General features: G+C 48.2%; 1 protein-coding gene and 1 pseudogene across 1 annotated transcript; both read right to left on the reverse strand.

The window, feature by feature from the left end:
- LOC116406442 overlaps positions 1–19,944 on the reverse strand; it is a 954,163-nt pseudogene that overhangs the window by 695,997 nt on the left and 238,222 nt on the right.
- On the reverse strand, positions 938–19,911 carry xrra1 (X-ray radiation resistance associated 1). The gene is made up of 18 exons (XM_031896277.1): positions 19,641–19,911; positions 17,147–17,242; positions 14,976–15,154; positions 13,510–13,581; positions 12,335–12,407; positions 11,566–11,663; positions 10,159–10,292; positions 9,220–9,324; positions 7,632–7,858; positions 7,260–7,309; positions 5,221–5,337; positions 4,137–4,230; positions 3,605–3,723; positions 2,077–2,361; positions 1,862–1,997; positions 1,664–1,779; positions 1,335–1,440; positions 938–1,167 (listed from the first exon to the last, which is right to left on the reverse strand). Exons 2-18 carry the CDS (start codon positions 17,238–17,240, stop codon positions 962–964), a joined length of 2,211 nt encoding a protein of 736 aa, XP_031752137.1. The 5' UTR covers positions 17,241–17,242; positions 19,641–19,911; the 3' UTR covers positions 938–961.

The following is a 19,944-nucleotide window of genomic DNA, read 5'->3' on the forward strand; positions in this document are numbered from 1 at the left end:
ATATGTATAAATACAAATATACAGAGAGGGAATGTTCTGGGCACACAATAAGCTGTACCCCCCATACTGTACTGTCTAAGGGAAACACTATGGCACCCCCTACCCATATGTATAAATACAAATATACAGAGAAGGAATGCTCTGGGCACACAATAAGCTGTACCCCCATACTGTACTGTCTAAGGGAAACACTATGGCACCCCCTACCCATATGTATAAATACAAATATACAGAGAAGGAATGTTCTGGGCACACAATAAGCTGTACCCCCATACTGTACTGTCTAAGGGAAACACTATGGCACCCCCTACCCATATGTATAAATACAAATATACAGAGAAGGAATGTTCTGGGCACACAATAACCTGTACCCCCATACTGTACTGTCTAAGGGAAACACTATGGCACCCCCTACCCATATGTATAAATACAAATATACAGAGAAGGAATGTTCTGGGCACACAATAACCTGTACCCCCATACTGTACTGTCTAAGGGAAACACTATGGCACCCCCTACCCATATGTATAAATACAAATATACAGAAAGCAATGTTTCCACACTCCCCCCTTCATACAAAACATGTGTTTTGTTTATTTCTTGCATCAAACAAAAAGAAAAAAATCTGGGACTAAAGTCACATTCTACCTAATTTTTCTTAGGATCACAATCAAAACAAATCAGCAGGCCTCTGTATAAACAAACCCTTCCTTCCTCCAGCTGGCATCTCAGTGGGCTGCTGATTAGTACAAACAATTTATGCTTCTATATCCTCTCTGGCACGCAGCAGTAGCACTGCCTTGCTTTATGGCAGGAATTCTACCTATGCAGCAGCAGCAGCAGCAGACTATTTATATATGCGTGCAGGGACGTCCAATCACGACGCAAGACTGTTGTTAAACATGTGGTCTATGCAGAAAACAAACCAGTCACCTTGGATAGGTGAATTCATACTTAGATTTTATTGGTCAATCCTATGGTCGGTAACATCCCCCCTCGTTATTGGCTGTGGCCCCAGCCCTCCCGTATCCCCCAGGCTGCTCTCCATCTCTCTGGCTCGTTTCACTGATTCCGCCTGTAGCGCCTTATACCTGTGGCGCAACTCCCGCAGCAACATCTGCGCTTCTCTCTGCTCCGGGGTGGGCTGCTTCTGCCCCAAGATGGACTCTGCAGGGTGGGGGAACATACACACATGTAGGGGCTGGCAGGGAAACATTACTGTGTGGGAGGGGTAGTTTGTGGGCGGAACCCTCCCTCCTCATATCTTGGAGTGCACCAATCAGATGCATGCAGTGTAATGGCTGTATGTATATGGGGCTACTATGGCTACTCACCTAGTGGCACCTGTGTCAGATGCCGTGGCTCTCTCATGCCCACTAGGATTTGCCCCAAGATCTCCTTTTTGTGCTTCCGGGGCAGCGGGGTCGGGGCTTTTCCAAACTAAAAGAGATCCAGTGAAATAAACAATTAACCTTCACATCACTCCCCCTTCTGGCCCTTGTTCCATGCACAGCTCCTATTTCATTTATTCAGTCCCTTTGTTAATTTTGTTGCTTCACCCTGTACTTTTTCAAATTTCAAAGGAACTTTCTGGCCATTCATGTGTTAATCTAGGGTCAGCCAATTAGATGTGAGCCAGGCTCAGCACGTGGCGGGAACGTACCTTGCCCTGGGTGGGTATAAATGGCTGCTGTAGGCCGGGGAGCCTCGGCTTGGGGTCTCCATACACCAGGAGGTGCTTGAGCGCGTTCTGCAGGGCCTGCACGTTGCTCTGTATGCCTGGAACACAAGGGGCGCATCCGTATGTATGATATTATTACACTTACAGGGTTGTTGGGTTTGGGTTCTGCTCACAACTTACCCACTGGGTCTATAAAATCGGGGTCAGTCTGGACACAGAACAGTTCTTCGTAGCCCTTGAATTTCTCAGGGACTTCCTTCTGTTGCTCCGCCCCCAGCTGGCTGGGGCCCCCTGAGGGTTCTGGCAGATCATCCACCTTATTGAAGGCAAATGAGCAGAGATCAGCGCTGCTCCTGGGCGCCACATACATGGCTACCCCCCCCAGTTGTACTAACCTGTGTCATAAATATGGAGCTGGCGGCATCGTCTGGGCTGGGGCTCATCTCCACTCCCAGTGCCGCCTCTGGGCTGTGCCCACTGTCTTCTGCACTCAGGGCCCGGCCTGGCTCCCTCTGGCTCTTGGAGGAAGGTGGGATTGGGGGAAGGGGGCTCGGAGACAGGGAGTATTCATTCCCATCATGCAGCAGGTGACGGCTATCAAATGGGGGGCCGAGGGAGGGGATGCCCAGGGGTTCCGCCATCAGGGGCTGTTTGGGCACCTTGGGGATAACCGACTGTACCTGTAAGTACAAGCCCTCACTGATTCAGTTACACCATGTGACACAGGCAGAATGCTGGGTAAGTGGGCGGAGCCTGTAAGACGTGTATGGCCTGTTTCCTGTATCTATGGGTGTTGTGCCCTCACTGATTCAGTTACACCATGTGACATGCAAATGGAATGCTGGGTAAGTGGGTGGGGCCTGTAAGACGTGTATGGCCTGTTCCCTGTATCTATGGGTGTTGTGCCCTCACTGATTCAGTTACATCATGTGACATGCAAATGGAATGCTGGGTAAGTGGGTGGGGCCTGTAAGACGTGTATGGCCTGTTCCCTGTATCTATGGGTGTTGTGCCCTCACTGATTCAGTTACATCATGTGACATGCAAATGGAATGCTGGGTAAGTGGGTGGGGCCTGTAAGACGTGTATGGCCTGTTCCCTGTATCTATGGGTGTTGTGCCCTCACTGATTCACTTACACCATGTGACACAGGCAGAATGCTGGGTAAGTGGGCGGGGCCTGTAAGACGTGTATGGCCTGTTCCCTGTATCTATGGGTGTTGTGCCCTCACTGATTCACTTACACCATGTGACACAGGCAGAATGCTGGGTAAGTGGGCAGGGCCTGTAAGACGTGTATGGCCTGTTCCCTGTATCTATGGGTGTTGTGCCCTCACTGATTCACTTACACCATGTGACACAGCAGAATGCTGGGTAAGTGGGCGGGGCCTGTAAGACGTGTATGGCCTGTTCCCTGTATCTATGGGTGTTATGCCCTCACTGATTCAGTTACACCATGTGACACAGGCAGAATGCTGGGTAAGTGGGCAGGGCCTGTAAGACGTGTATGGCCTGTTCCCTGTATCTATGGGTGTTATGCCCTCACTGATTCAGTTACACCATGTGACACAGGCAGAATGCTGGGTAAGTGGGCGGGGCCTGTAAGACGTGTATGGCCTGTTCCCTGTATCTATGGGTGTTGTGCCCTCACTGATTCAGTTACACCATGTGACACAGGCAGAATGCTGGGTAAGTGGGCGGGGCCTGTAAGACGTGTATGGCCTGTTCCCTGTATCTATGGGTGTTGTGCCCTCACTGATTCAGTTACACCATGTGACACAGGCAGAATGCTGGGTAAGTGGGCGGGGCCTGTAAGACGTGTATGGCCTGTTCCCTGTATCTATGGGTGTTGTGCCCTCACTGATTCAGTTACACCATGTGACACAGGCAGAATGCTGGGTAAGTGGGCGGGTCTGGCACTCACCTTTCTCCCCTCTTTCACTGGAATAAACAGGGGCGGTTTCCTGATCCCAGGGGATTTTTTCCTTGTAATGTGGATCCCCAGGCGCTGCTGGAGGACATGACTGAGCAAAGGTGGATCCCCTGCAACACAGAACCAGCGCCATTAGGCCCGTATGATCCGCAGGTAATCATGCTGATAATGGCCTTAATGTGCCCATACACGGGCAGATTTCCTTTGCCAATTTGGGTCCTATTAGTCATATCAGGAGAAGATCTGCCCATTGGCAACCAAACGTTTATGGCCACCTTTACATCAAAAGTCTTGAGTGAATCACTGAATTATCAGAGGTACCACAAGGTGGCGCTGCCATAGGGCAGGAACCCTTATTCTATATTGGTTTATATACAGTATAGAGATTTACTGTCAGACTGATCCTGGGAGCCATTAACCCTTTTACTGCCGCACATCACAGCACCTATCACACAGCACTTTCATGTCAGCACCATAGAGTGTACAGGGGGGCAGCACTCAAAGGGTTAATAATCTGTGCTACCTTTCCTGAGAGAGGTGAGGGGATTCCCATGGATCACCAGTTCTTCCAGGGAGGGGAACAGGGCGGCGGCTAAAAGCTTCTCCTGGTGCCGAATCTGGAACACAAACCAACAGATTTTATATAAACGTTATTCTTTTATTTATGATTATTTATTGTGGGTAATAATAAGTCCCAGAATGCACTGTTGTGCCTTTAAAGGGATGGTTCATCTTCAGGGTAACTTTTAGTATGTTATTGTTACTTTTTATTATTTATCTTTCTATTTAGGCCCTCCTCTATTCATATTCCTGTCTCTTTCAAATCACTGCCCGGTTGCTAGGCTAAATTGGACCCTAGCAACCAGATAGCTGCTGAAATTCCGAACGGCAGAGCTGCTGAACAAAAAGCTAAATAATTAAAAAAAAAACGTAAATAATAAAAAATGAAGACCAATTGCAAATGGTCCCAGAATAGCATTCTCTATATCATATTAAAAGTTATTGTAAAGGTGAACAACCCCTTTAAGGCTTTCTATGACATAACCACTGGAGGGACCGCCCTCTTTATGATGTCATCAGAGAAGGCAGCTCAGGTACAGGCCTGCTCTGGATTGGGAAATCAGGTAAGGAAAGGGGAGGGTAAGGGGGTGACGCTTTACGGCTTTCAGTCTAATGGGGGTTCCATAGAGGTAAGATGCCATAGACAGTCACTATTTATTGGGCTGGTGGGGGGGCTGAATCCCAGTCCAGGCCTGATCTAGGGTCAGGGTTGCCAGGAAGAATGGGGCGACCTACCTGATCGGCCAAAACTCCACCTCAGCCCAAGCCTCGCCCCTTTCATGGGAAGCCCCACCCCTTTTGCATCAGTCTGGGCCCCTGGCAGCCCTCCTGCCCACAGCAGGATAAACACCTAATGGGGCCCCCATCTTCTTCTCACACCACCTTTCCACTATACACTTCTCCAATCAGAAAGCAGGACTGTGCAGACATGATTTCCACTCCATTTCTGGGACCCTTGCATTAGATGGGCCCTACGTGGGTGCCTAGGTTGCCTAATGGGTAATCTGTTCTGCCCCCCATGATGGCAAACCTGTCTGGGGTATCACCTTATTATTGGCCAGGCTCAGGTATCTCAGGCTCGGCAACGGCGGCAGTGATTGGCTCATTCCATCTTCACTTGTGTGGCTGAGGAACCTGAAACTTTCCGTGGTATCCAAAGATTTCTGGGTGAGTACAGGAATGTGGGATGTTATTTATACGTAATGGTTAAATTCCCCACACTGACTCTGGGGGATACATATCAAGGGTTAAATGCCCCACACTGACTCTGGGGGATACATATCAAGGGTTAAATGCCCCACGCTGACTCTGGGGGATACATAGCAAGGGTTAAATGCCCCACACTGACTCTGGGGGATATATAGCAAGGGTTAAATGCCCCACGCTGACTCTGGGGGATACGTAGCAAGGGTTAAATGCCCCGCGCTGACTCTGGGGGATACATATCAAGGGTTAAATGCCCCACGCTGACTCTGGGGGATACATAGCAAAGGTTAAATGCCCCACGCTGACTTTGGGGGATACATAGCAAGGGTTAAATGCCCCACACTGACTCTGGGGGGATACAAATCAAGGGTTAAATGCCCCACGCTGACTCTGGGGAGATACAAATCAAGGGTTAAATGCCCCACGCTGACTCTGGGGGGATACAAATCAAGGGTTAAATGCCCCACGCTGACTCTGGGGAGATACAAATCAAGGGTTAAATGCCCCACACTGACTCTGAGGAGATACAAATCAAGGGTTAAATGCCCCACGCTGACTCTGGGGAGATACAAATCAAGGGTTAAATGCCCCACGCTGACTCTGGGAGATACAAATCAAGGGTTAAATGCCCCACACTGACTCTGGGGGATACATATCAAGGGTTAAATGCCCCACACTGACTCTGAGGAGATACATATCAAGGGTTAAATGCCCCACACTGACTCTGAGGAGATACAAATCAAGGGTTAAATGCCCCACGCTGACTCTGGGGAGATACAAATCAAGGGTTAAATGCCCCACACTGACTCTGAGGAGATACATATCAAGGGTTAAATGCCCCACACTGACTCTGAGGAGATACAAATCAAGGGTTAAATGCCCCACGCTGACTCTGGGGGATACATATCAAGGGTTAAATGCCCCACACTGACCCTGGGGAGATACAAATCAAGGGTTAAATGCCCCACCCTGACTCTGAGGAGATACATATCAAGGGTTAAATGCCCCACACTGACTCTGGGGAGATACAAATCAAGGGTTAAATGCCCCACACTGACTCTGAGGAGATACATATCAAGGGTTAAATGCCCCACACTGACTCTGAGGAGATACAAATCAAGGGTTAAATGCCCCACACTGACTCTGGGGAGATACAAATCAAGGGTTAAATGCCCCACACTGACTCTGAGGAGATACATATCAAGGGTTAAATGCCCCACACTGACTCTGAGGAGATACAAATCAAGGGTTAAATGCCCCACGCTGACTCTGGGGGATACATATCAAGGGTTAAATGCCCCACACTGACTCTGGGGAGATACAAATCAAGGGTTAAATGCCCCACACTGACTCTGGGGAGATACAAATCAAGGGTTAAATGCCCCACCCTGACTCCGGGGGATACATAGCAAGGGTTAAATGCCCCACGCTGACTCTGGGGGATACATAGCAAGGGTTAAATGCCCCACGCTGACTCTGGGGAGATACAAATCAAGGGTTAAATGCCCCACGCTGACTCTGGGGAGATACCAATCAAGGGTTAAATGCCCCACGCTGACTCTGGGGAGATACAAATCAAGGGTTAAATGCCCCACGCTGACTCTGGGGAGATACCAATCAAGGGTTAAATGCCCCACGCTGACTCTGGGGAGATACCAATCAAGGGTTAAATGCCCCACGCTGACTCTGGGGAGATACAAATCAAGGGTTAAATGCCCCACACTGACTCATTTCTAAATTTGCCCTTATTCTTTATAAATGATCTTTTCATTCAAGCCCTTCTTTAACTTAATTCAGATCAATGCCTCGTTGCTAGGGTTTGTGGGACCGTAGCAACCAAATAACAATTTATATATAAAACAAAAGAAAGAATTCCTACCGTCACATGATCGCCCTGCTGCGAGTTGGCCGGGTTAGTAAATACCACCTCTGTGAAGGAAAGAAAGCAGGAAAATGTCCGACCAAGAACAGCCACAGAATCTTATCATCAGGTATTCGTTCAACAGGTGAAACCTTTGCCTGCAGCCCGGCCCCTGTGTTTAACACTGAGCAGGTATAGAAGCAGCGGAGCGAGTGATTCCTGCCCAGTAGGAGGCGATGGGTCCCTATTATCGGGGGTGCCTGTTTAATCGCTGGGGGTCCCCATTTATGCTGCTGCAGAGAAAGGTTGCACCTGTTTGATGTGAGTGGAAATGAGTTTTCTATTTTAACATGGTTCCCATTGAACTGAAAGAGACGAAACCACTTTAACCTGTTCTGTCTGGGTCGTCCTTGCTGGGTCCAACAGTGTAATCCAACGGCGCCATCTTCACCCCATCGTCTTCCTCTAATCGTTCTTGCTGTGACTCCTGATCAGGTACGAGGGTCTCCGTCCCTTTCTCCTGCTCATTGGGTGGGTCTGTCACATGACCGCCGTCGGCTGGATACAGGTACGGGATCCCACAAATACTGTTGTTGTCGAGGTTGAGCACCCGCAGCCTGCAAGGCACAATGGGGTACAGATATAGGATCCATTATCCAGAATGCTCAGGACCAAGTGTATTCCGGATAAGGGGTCTTTCCGTAATTTGGATCTTAATACACTAAGTCTACTAAAAAATCAATAAATCATTATTTAAACCCAATAGGGCTGTTCTGCCCCAATAAGGGGTAATTATATCTTAGTTGGGATCAAGTACAGGTACTGTTTTATTATTACAGAGAAAAGGGAATCATTTAACCATTAAATAAACCCAATAGGGCTGTTCTGCCCCAATAAGGGGTAATTATATCTTAGTTGGGATCAAGTACAGGTACTGTTTTATTATTACAGAGAAAAGGGAATCATTTAACCATGAAATAAACCCAATAGGGCTGTTCTGCCCCCAATAAGGGGTAATTATATCTTAGTTGGGATCAAGTACAGGTACTGTTTTATTATTACAGAGAAAAGGGAATCATTTAACCATGAAATAAACCCAATAGGGCTGTTCTGCCCCCAATAAGGGGTAATTATATCTTAGTTGGGATCAAGTACAGGTACTGTTTTATTATTACAGAGAAAAGGGAATCATTTAACCATTAAATAAACCCAATAGGGCTGTTCTGCCCCAATAAGGGGTAATTATATCTTAGTTGGGATCAAGTACAGGTACTGTTTTATTATTACAGAGAAAAAGGAATCATTTAACCATTAAATAAACCCAATAGGGCTGTTCTGCCCCAATAAGGGGTAATTATATCTTAGTTGGGATCAAGTACAGGTACTGTTTTATTATTACAGAGAAAAGGGAATCATTTAACCATTAAATAAATCCAATAGGTCTGTTCTGCCCCAATAAGGGGTAATTATATCTTAGTTGGGATCAAGTACAGGTACTGTTTTATTATTACAGAGAAAAAGGAAATCAGTTTTAAAATTCTGAATTATTTGATTGAAATGGAGTCTATCGCAGCTTTCTGGATAACGGGTTTCCGGATAAGGGGTCCGATACCTGTATTTATTCCTCCCCCGCAGCTGGTCAAAAAGGGGCTAATAAATAACTGAGAAACTCCCAAAGGCCCCAGGGTTAGAAACAGGTTTAATCCAAAACAGAATCATAACTGGATCGTCACACTGCCCAATGATTTAGGGGGTTAAGTAATAAAAGGCACTAAGTTTGCCCAAGCGCAGTAACCCATAGCAACCAATCACCAGGCAGCATTTACTGGTCACCTGTTTAACAGCAAACGTCGTATTGGTTGCTATGGGTTACCGCTCCTGGGCAAACTTAGCTCCTTTTATTTAGGGATGCACTGAATCCACTATTTTGGGATTTGCTTTACAGCATTACCCCAAAGCAATCTGCATTCATACTTACCTGGTTAGGGTGGCCAGGCTCAGGAACACTGCTGGGTGGGACAGGTTGTTATCATCCAACATCAGGATTTCCAGGGCCGAGAACAGGGTCAGGGATAAATCCTTTCTGTACAAAGATACAAAGATCAGTCTTATTGTGATCTGTGCTCTGATAAACTTCACTCACACTTTACTGCTGCGCTGCAAGTTGGAGTGATATCCCCCCCTCCCCCCCAGCAGCCGATCAGCAGAACAATGGGAAGGGAGCAAGATAGCAGCTCCCAGTAGGTATCAGAATATCACTCAATAGTAAGAAATCCAAGTCCGGCTTGGGACTCCTCCAGTTACATGGGAGTAGGAGAAACAATAGGTTAGCTGAAAGCAGTTCTAATGTGTAGCGCTGGCTGAAAGCTCAGACTCAGGCACACTTTACTGCTGCGCTGCAAGTTGGAGTGATATCCCTCCCCTCACCCCCAGCAGCCGATCAGCAGAACAATGGGAAGGGAGCAAGATAGCAGCTCCCAGTAGGTATCAGAATAGCACTCAATAGTAAGAAATCCAAGTCCGGCTTGGGACTCCTCCAGTTACATGGGAGTAGGAGAAACAATAGGTTAGCTGAAAGCAGTTCTAATGTGTAGTGCTGGCTGAAAGCTCAGACTCAGGCACACTTTACTGCTGCGCTGCAAGTTGGAGTGATATCCCCCCCCCCTCACCCCCAGCAGCCGATCAGCAGAACAATGGGAAGGGAGCAAGATAGCAGCTCCCAGTAGGTATCAGAATAGCACTCAATAGTAAGAAATCCAAGTCCGGCTTGGGACTCCTCCAGTTACATGGGAGTAGGAGAAACAATAGGTTAGCTGAAAGCAGTTCTAATGTGTAGCGCTGGCTGAAAGCTCAGACTCAGGCACAAAGCACTGAGATGGCGCCTACACAACAGTTCCGCCGTTCAGGCTTTACTTACCCATGGGGCGCACTCATGTCAGGTGGAAGATGGGAGAGGCTGTTCCCTGAAAGGTGAAGCACCCGTAGGTGGGACAGAACACCGAGCTGAGAGATGTCATCTGGAGACAGATTGTTATAGGACAGGTCCAGCAACTGCAATACAATGGGAATCTCAGCCATAAAGCAGGGCAGGACTGCTGCTTACAATGGGGGGATCAGATAGGATCTGTGCCACTGTGACAGAATGCTCTGTTATACAGATAGCTAGAATCTCAGCCATAAAGCAGGGCAGGACTGCTGCTTACAATGGGGGGGATCAGATAGGATCTGTGCCACTGTGACAGAATGCTCTGTTATACAGATAGCTAGAATCTCAGCCATAAAGCAGGGCAGGACTGCTGCTTACAGTGGGGGGATCAGATAGGATCTGTGCCACTGTGACAGAATGCTCTGTTATACAGATAGCTAGAATCTCAGCCATAAAGCAGGGCAGGACTGCTGCTTACAATGGGGGGGATCAGATAGGATCTGTGCCACTGTGACAGAATGCTCTGTTATACAGATAGCTAGAATCTCAGCCATAAAGCAGGGCAGGACTGCTGCTTACAATGGGGGGATCAGATAGGATCTGTGCCACTGTGACAGAATGCTCTGTTATACAGATAGCTAGAATCTCAGCCATAAAGCAGGGCAGGACTGCTGCTTACAATGGGGGGGTCAGATAGGATCTGTGCCACTGTGACAGAATGCTCTGTTATACAGATAGCTAGAATCTCAGCCATAAAGCAGGGCAGGACTGCTGCTTACAATGGGGGATCAGATAGGATCTGTGCCACTGTGACAGAATGCTCTGTTATACAGATAGCTAGAATCTCAGCCATAAAGCAGGGCAGCACTGCTGCTTACAATGGGGGGGATAGGATCTGTGCCACTGTGACAGAATGCTCTGTTATACAGATAGCTAGAATCTCAGCCATAAAGCAGGGCAGGACTGCTGCTTACAATGGGGGGATCAGATAGGATCTGTGCCACTGTGACAGAATGCTCTGTTATACAGATAGCTAGAATCTCAGCCATAAAGCAGGGCAGGACTGCTGCTTACAATGGGGGGATCAGATAGGATCTGTGCCACTGTGACAGAATGCTCTGTTATACAGATAGCTAGAATCTCAGCCATAAAGCAGGGCAGGACTGCTGCTTACAATGGGGGGGATCAGATAGGATCTGTGCCACTGTGACAGAATGCTCTGCTCAGTTTGCTCCTCTCTCCCTATCCCCCTCCCTTCTCCTGCTCCCCTTCCCATCAGAATTCACTCCCCCTCCCAACTCTGTGTATTCTTAGTTACCAGCAGCCAGAGCTGCAGCATGAAGCTACTGAGACCGAGCTAAAACAGAGGGAGCATCTAGGGCTGTGAGACGGACTCACTTCCAGTTTGGGGAGGTCGCCCGGGCGCAGACGCACATTTCTGATGTTGTTCATGGAAAGATCCAGTTCCCTGAGTGCAGGAAAGCTGCAGAAAGTTCCTAAAAGTAAAAATATTCCATTAGCAAATTAATTCTGACAGCAACTTCCATTCTTAACATGGAAACCATGGAAGCCAAATTGGCCTCTAATAGGGGTAACACACTCTTTCCCAAGCCCCTCTGTATTCCTGTGCCCCCAACCAGCTGCTTCCCCCTATCCCATTCTATAAAATCCACAGACTTGCCCTGCTGGGCTGCCCCCTGTCTGTAGCAAGGTCAGTTACCAGCCCTGCAGTGTGATTCTTTAATAGGCAGGCTGAGGTCTCCCCTGTTTGATCCAACAAGTGGAACCTTCTCCTCAAACTGCTATTGGACCATACGCCAGATAGATAATAGGCTGTAGTATTTGTAAGTGGGTGTCATGCCCCTTTAAGAAAGCTGTTAGCATTGCATTGTGGGTCACTCACTCTGGGCGCCCAATATCCCCGGCTGGCTGCCCCATGTAATGTGATAAAGGCCAAGAACTTTTGTTATGTGAAAGCTCAGCCCAGTCTGATGTTCAGAACCAGAGTCATTGATCCAATTGTAATGATACGTAACGCTGCCTGTGGGAATGACTCTCTGGGATCTACGGGCATTCTGTCACCTTGAGACTGTGCTGCTGACTGTATCCCCCCGCCCCTTCCCCGAGGAATCGCTAATAAAGTGTCGAGACGTGAGGTCGATCTCACCAAGAGTCAGAAAATTCTCTGCTGCATTTATATACGCCACGCACTGAAACTGCGCCAGCTCCTCCTCCTGCGCCTGCGGGATAGAGATACAGTTCAACTCACTCCGGGAAAGTACTCGGATAATACATGAATCATAAACGTAATCTACATCTGCCCACTGCGAGGCGCTGTTCCACTGCTGTCTATTGATACTGGGTACCCCTGGAACTATAGCGGGGTGACTGTTACCCCAATGTTTCTATATATCTGTAACCTTGTTATGGGCTAAGGGGGCCCAGCCTGAAGGCCAGTTAGGGGGGATTTGGGGTGAGTGCTTATTTGTGCCCTGGGTACCCCTGGAACTATAGCAGGGTGACTGTTACCCCAATGTTTCTATATATCTGTAACCTTGTTATGGGCTAAGGGGGCCCAGCCTGAAGGCCAGTTAGGGGGGGATTTGGGGTGAGTGCTTATTTGTGCCCTGGGTACCCCTGGAACTATAGCGGGGTGACTGTTACCCCAATGTTTCTATATATCTGTAACCTTGTTATGGGCTAAGGGGGCCCAGCCTGAAGGCCAGTTAGGGGGGGATTTGGGGTGAGTGCTTATTTGTGCCCTGGGTACCCCTGGAACTATAGCAGGGTGACTGTTACCCCAATGTTTCTATATATCTGTAACCCTGTTATGGGCTAAGGGGGCCCAGCCTGAAGGCCAGTTAGGGGGGGATTTGGGGTGAGTGCTTATTTGTGCCCTGGGTACCCCTGGAACTATAGTGGGGTGACTGTTACCCCAATGTTTCTATATATCTGTAACCTTGTTATGGGCTAAGGGGGCCCAGCCTGAAGGCCAGTTAGGGGGGGATTTGGGGTGAGTGCTTATTTGTACCCTGGGTACCCCTGGAACTATAGCAGGGTGACTGTTACCCCAATGTTTCTATATATCTGTAACCTTGTTATGGGCTAAGGGGGCCCAGCCTGAAGGCCAGTTAGGGGGGGATTTGGGGTGAGTGCTTATTTGTGCCCTGGGTACCCCGGGAACTATAGCGGGGTGACTGTTACCCCAATGTTTATATTTATCTGTAACCTTGTTATGGGCTAAGGGGGCCCAGCCTGAAGGCCAGTTAGGGGGGGATTTGGGGTGAGTGCACAATGGTGTGATTGAGGGGTGCTCAGTGGAGCAATACAGGAGTTACTTACAGAAGTCAGGTTCCTGTCACTGACATCTACTGAGTATAGATCTGCCGGTGTCTTTACAAAATGGGTCTTTAGCTGAAAACAAAAGCAAGTAAGCACCATATTTATAACTGTATCTGTATAACCTGCAGTGCAACATCAGTTTTCTAATCCAAGATCACTAGAATCTCAGCCATAAAGCAGGGCAGGACTGCTGCTTACAATGGGGGTATCAGATAGGATCTGTGCCACTGTGACAGAATGCTCTGTTATACAGATAGCTAGAATCTCAGCCATAAAGCAGGGCAGGACTGCTGCTTACAATGGGGGGATCAGATAGGATCTGTGCCACTGTGACAGAATGCTCTGTTATACAGATAGCTAGAATCTCAGCCATAAAGCAGGGCAGGACTGCTGCTTACAATGGGGGGATCAGATAGGATCTGTGCCACTGTGACAGAATGCTCTGTTATACAGATAGCTAGAATCTCAGCCATAAAGCAGGGCAGGACTGCTGCTTACAATGGGGGATCAGATAGGATCTGTGCCACTGTGACAGAATGCTCTGTTATACAGATAGCTAGAATCTCAGCCATAAAGCAGGGCAGGACTGCTGCTTACAATGGGGGGGATCAGATAGGATCTGTGCCACTGTGACAGAGTGCTCTGTTATACAGATAGCTAGAATCTCAGCCATAAAGCAGGGCAGGACTGCTGCTTACAATGGGGGGATCAGATAGGATCTGTGCCACTGTGACAGAATGCTCTGTTATACAGATAGCTAGAATCTCAGCCATAAAGCAGGGCAGGACTGCTGCTTACAATGGGGGATCAGATAGGATCTGTGCCACTGTGACAGAATGCTCTGTTATACAGATAGCTAGAATCTCAGCCATAAAGCAGGGCAGGACTGCTGCTTACAATGGGGGATCAGATAGGATCTGTGCCACTGTGACAGAATGCTCTGTTATACAGATAGCTAGAATCTCAGCCATAAAGCAGGGCAGGACTGCTGCTTACAATGGGGGGGATCAGATAGGATCTGTGCCACTGTGACAGAGTGCTCTGTTATACAGATAGCTAGAATCTCAGCCATAAAGCAGGGCAGGACTGCTGCTTACAATGGGGGGATCAGATAGGATCTGTGCCACTGTGACAGAATGCTCTGTTATACAGATAGCTAGAATCTCAGCCATAAAGCAGGGCAGGACTGCTGCTTACAATGGGGGGATCAGATAGGATCTGTGCCACTGTGACAGAGTGCTCTGTTATACAGATAGCTAGAATCTCAGCCATAAAGCAGGGCAGGACTGCTGCTTACAATGGGGGGATCAGATAGGATCTGTGCCACTGTGACAGAATGCTCTGTTATACAGATAGCTAGAATCTCAGCCATAAAGCAGGGCAGGACTGCTGCTTACAATGGTTCATTTGTTGCTGATCCCACGCTGAATTATTTCGCCCATCACTAGTAGTTGTACATCACTTACCAGGAATGAGGCATTCAGGACATTTTGCTGAGGATCTAGGCTTTTGCTTAAGGGCCCATTCCATGTTGGCTCTGTAAGTACGGTGTCCGGGTTGGCCCAATATGTATCTGACGCTGCCGATCTCACTAACCGCATTCTCCGGTTGCCCCACACTCTCTGAGTCTTTACCCAGCGGCCACCTGTGGTTTAATAGCAGCTTCTGTTATTGCTGAACCCCCACACCCCCTAATGCCCCTCTCTGCCCCCAGCCTGCCCCTCTCACTTACCCACACTGGCACTTGTGCCCTTGTACCGGGCGGGGCTCACAGTTACCGGGGCCCTCAGCCTATTAAAGGGGATACAAACCCTGCTGCCCAGCGCGGCTCAACCCAACGTTACTCAGTTGTTACTGGGCTACAAATCCCACAATAATGTAACATATAATGAAGCTTGGGGCATGCTGGGAGCTGTAGTCCAGCAACATCAGGGCTGTATTCTTAAAGCAATATTGCCCAATAAAACTTTCCCCCAAATCCCCACAGCCAGCGACTGCTTTAACATGCGAAAAATCCTCCAATGAGAATCCCAGCTGATGTGAGTAAATCCGGCTCCCTGTTCTCTGTTCCTGCAATTGGAGTTGGGAGCAATAAGCACAGTTTCCCAGCACTGAACAAGTCTGTCCCTTTATCCCCATGTCTGATTCCTGTGCCATATAATGAGGGGAGAAAATGCCATCATTATCTCTATATGTAAGGTACCAGCAAGGGGCCTGACACAGTGCTGGGAATCAGCATTCTCACTGGGCAGTTCTTTTGCATTTATAATCAACTTATTTATCAGTACAATTCTCATTGGGGAATTTCCTTGCATCTATAATGATGGTTTTTGGCAACTTCTATAGCAACACTAGGGGGCGCCGTGGGGCAGCATCATGGCTGGGTTTATATCCCCTTTAAGCTCTGGAGTACCATGTGACCCATCGGGCCAGTCATTGGGTACCTCTATTCTGCCCCCTTGGATCCAGTGTTAGATACAGAGATAGGCGGAGGGCAAAAAAGGGCAAAGGATAGGGGAAGCTCCCTTCCTGAGGAGGTGCATTGTGGGAAAAATACCTGTCCATATAATTTGCATTTGGACCATCCCCCCAATTCCCAATAATACATTCTGTGTATTTTAGCTTGATTGGAAACAGCAGATTGAATACAGCCATACCAGCCCATACCAGTCTATACTAGTCCATACCAGCCCATACCAGTCTATACTAGTCCATACCAGCCCATACCAGTCTATACTAGTCCATACCAGCCCATACCAGTCTATACTAGTCCATACCAGCCCATACCAGTCTATACTAGTCCATACCAGCCCATACCAGTCTATACTAGTCCATACCAGCCCATACCAGTCTATACTAGTCCATACCAGCCCATACCAGTCTATACTAGTCCATACCAGTCTATACTAGTCCATACCAGCCCATACCAGTCTATACTAGTCCATACCAGCCCATACCAGCCCATACCAGCCCATACCAGTCCATACCAGCCCATACCAGCCCATACCAGCCCATACCAGTCCATACCAGTCCATACCAGCCCATACCAGTCTATACTAGTCCATACCAGTCTATACTAGTCCATACCAGCCCATACCAGTCTATACCAGCCCATACCAGCCCATACCAGTCTATACCAGCCCATACCAGCCCATACCAGTCTATACCAGCCCATACCAGCCCATACCAGTCTATACCAGCCCATACCAGCCCATACCAGTCTATACCAGCCCATACCAGCCCATACCAGTCTATACCAGCCCATACCAGTCTATACCAGTCTATACCAGTCTATACCAGCCCATACCAGCCCATACCAGTCTATACCAGCCCATACCAGCCCATACCAGTCTATACCAGCCCATACCAGCCCATACCAGTCTATACCAGCCCATACCAGCCCATACCAGTCTATACCAGCCCATACCAGCCCATACCAGTCTATACTAGTCCATACCAGTCTATACTAGTCCATACCAGCCCATACCAGTCTATACCAGCCCATACCAGCCCATACCAGTCTATACCAGCCCATACCAGCCCATACCAGTCTATACCAGCCCATACCAGCCCATACCAGTCTATACCAGTCCATACCAGCCCATTTCAGACTGTCGCACAATAGAGGGGAAGGTACCTCTGTCAGTAGAACGGAGAAGGGTTCTTGCAGGGAAGCAGTTGCTCACAAAGAAATCTCCAGCGTCCATTCTGTAGCGCCAGGCGGCAGCCATGTCTGGTAAGGGAAAGAGCAACGAGCCAATGAGGGCAGTCGCGTAACTAGACATCTGTGGCCTCACTGGCCTAGTGCCCCCCTGTGTCCCCCTCTGTGCCCTATGTACCCACCCAAGTTGCAGCGTATGTGCAAGGCAGGATTGGCAACCGGTGCTGTGGTTCTCATGGTTTATTTCAGACTGTAAGCTCTATTGCACAGGGCCTTCTTTATCTCTTGTATCAGTTAACAGTTGTGATCTGTATGTTCCAGCAAACTTAGGGGGCTGTTCCTGCTGAATTGTGCTTAGTACAGGAGAATCCCTATGTGCCATAGTTTTATGGTATCTCTCTGTACAGGCTATGAGCAAACTTAGGGGGCTGTTCCTGCTGAATTGTGCTTAGTACAGGGGAATCCCTATGTGCCATAGTTTTATGGTATCTCTCTGTACAGGCTATGAGCAAACTTAGGGGGCTGTTCCTGCTGAATTGTGCTTAGTACAGGGGAATCCCTATGTGCCATAGTTTTATGGTATCTCTCTGTACAGGCTATGAGCAAACTTAGGGGGCTGTTCCTGCTGAATTGTGCTTAGTACAGGGGAATCCCTATGTGCCATAGTTTTATGGTATCTCTCTGTACAGGCTATGGGCAAACTTAGGGGGCTGTTCCTGCTGAATTGTGCTTAGTACAGGGGTATCCCTATGTGCCATAGTTTTATGGTATCTCTCTGTACAGGCTATGAGCAAACTTAGGGGGCTGTTCCTGCTGAATTGTGCTTAGTACAGGGGAATCCCTATGTGCCATAGTTTTATGGTATCTCTCTGTATAGGCTATGGGCAAACTTAGGGGGCTGTTCCTGCTGAATTGTGCTTAGTACAGGGGTATCCCTATGTGCCATAGTTTTATGGTATCTCTCTGTACAGGCTATGAGCAAACTTAGGGGGCTGTTCCTGCTGAATTGTGCTTAGTACAGGGGAATCCCTATGTGCCATAGTTTTATGGTATCTCTCTGTACAGGCTATGAGCAAACTTAGGGGGCTGTTCCTGCTGAATTATGCTTAGTACAGGGTAATCCCTATGTGCCATAGTTTTATGGTATCTCTCTGTATAGGCTATGGGCAAACTTAGGGGGCTGTTCCTGCTGAATTGTGCTTAGTACAGGGGTATCCCTATGTGCCATAGTTTTATGGTATCTCTCTGTACAGGCTATGAGCAAACTTAGGGGGCTGTTCCTGCTGAATTGTGCTTAGTACAGGGGAATCCCTATGTGCCATAGTTTTATGGTATCTCTCTGTACAGGCTATGAGCAAACTTAGGGGGCTGTTCCTGCTGAATTATGCTTAGTACAGGGTAATCCCTATGTGCCATAGTTTTATGGTATCTCTCTGTACAGGCTATGAGCAAACTTAGGGGGCTGTTCCTGCTGAATTGTGCTTAGTACAGGGGAATCCCTATGTGCCATAGTTTTATGGTATCTCTCTGTACAGGCTATGGGCAAACTTAGGGGGCTGTTCCTGCTGAATTGTGCTTAGTACAGGGGAATCCCTATGTGCCATAGTTTTATGGTATCTCTCTGTACAGGCTATGAGCAAACTTAGGGGGCTGTTCCTGCTGAATTGTGCTTAGTACAGGGGAATCCCTATGTGCCATAGTTTTATGGTATCTCTCTGTACAGGCTATGGGCAAACTTAGGGGGCTGTTCCTGCTGAATTGTGCTTAGTACAGGGGAATCCCTATGTGCCATAGTTTTATGGTATCTCTCTGTACAGGCTATGAGCAAACTTAGGGGGCTGTTCCTGCTGAATTGTGCTTAGTACAGGGGAATCCCTATGTGCCATAGTTTTATGGTATCTCTCTGTACAGGCTATGAGCAAACTTAGGGGGCTGTTCCTGCTGAATTGTGCTTAGTACAGGGGAATCCCTATGTGCCATAGTTTTATGGTATCTCTCTGTACAGGCTATGAGCAAACTTAGGGGGCTGTTCCTGCTGAATTGTGCTTAGTACAGGGGAATCCCTATGTGCCATAGTTTTATGGTATCTCTCTGTACAGGCTATGGGCAAACTTAGGGGGCTGTTCCTGCTGAATTGTGCTTAGTACAGGGGAATCCCTATGTGCCATAGTTTTATGGTATCTCTCTGTACAGGCTATGAGCAAACTTAGGGGGCTGTTCCTGCTGAATTGTGCTTAGTACAGGGGAATCCCTATGTGCCATAGTTTTATGGTATCTCTCTGTACAGGCTATGGGCAAACTTAGGGGGCTGTTCCTGCTGAATTGTGCTTAGTACAGGGGAATAGCCCATAACAGGAACATAAGTGCCCTGCAGATTCCATCACCCGCAGTCACCACTAGGGGGCAGAGACTACAGCTATGCTATTCTCTAGGTTTATATATACACACATAATACATATATAGCAATTACCGGTGAGGGCTCATTGCCCGGCTGTTCCTATCCCGGCTCCCGTTGCTGCATGCATGTCCCTCCCGGGAGTCCTTGTCTCCTAGCAACCCGCCGACGCTATCATTTTACTTAACAGGAGACGGACAGAGAAGTATCGACTACAATTCCCAGCATGCCGAGGGACAGTTATCCTGGCAACTGAAAGCGGATTTTCCGCGCAAGCATATCTGGGAGTTGTAGTTTATACTATTTGAAGTCAAGCGCCGGATGGAAGGCGGGGCCGCTGCTGCGCTCTGACCAATCAGTGTATTAAGGACAGAACGTC

This window comes from Xenopus tropicalis, chromosome 2, assembly GCF_000004195.4.
Source record: "Xenopus tropicalis strain Nigerian chromosome 2, UCB_Xtro_10.0, whole genome shotgun sequence".
NCBI classification, from domain to species: Eukaryota; Metazoa; Chordata; class Amphibia; order Anura; family Pipidae; genus Xenopus; species Xenopus tropicalis.

Excerpts from the sequence above, each read along its gene's own strand:
- xrra1 (XM_031896277.1), bottom strand. The coding sequence starts at position 17,240 with ATGGCTGCCGCCTGGCGCTACAGAATGGACGCTGGAGATTTCTTTGTG. Across the intron at positions 12,408-13,509 it reads GTGACAGGAACCTGACTTCT|GCGCAGGAGGAGGAGCTGGC; the intron begins GTAAGTAACTCC and ends TCTATCCCGCAG. Across the intron at positions 1,998-2,076 it reads GCTCCATATTTATGACACAG|GTGGATGATCTGCCAGAACC; the intron begins GTTAGTACAACT and ends GCCTTCAATAAG.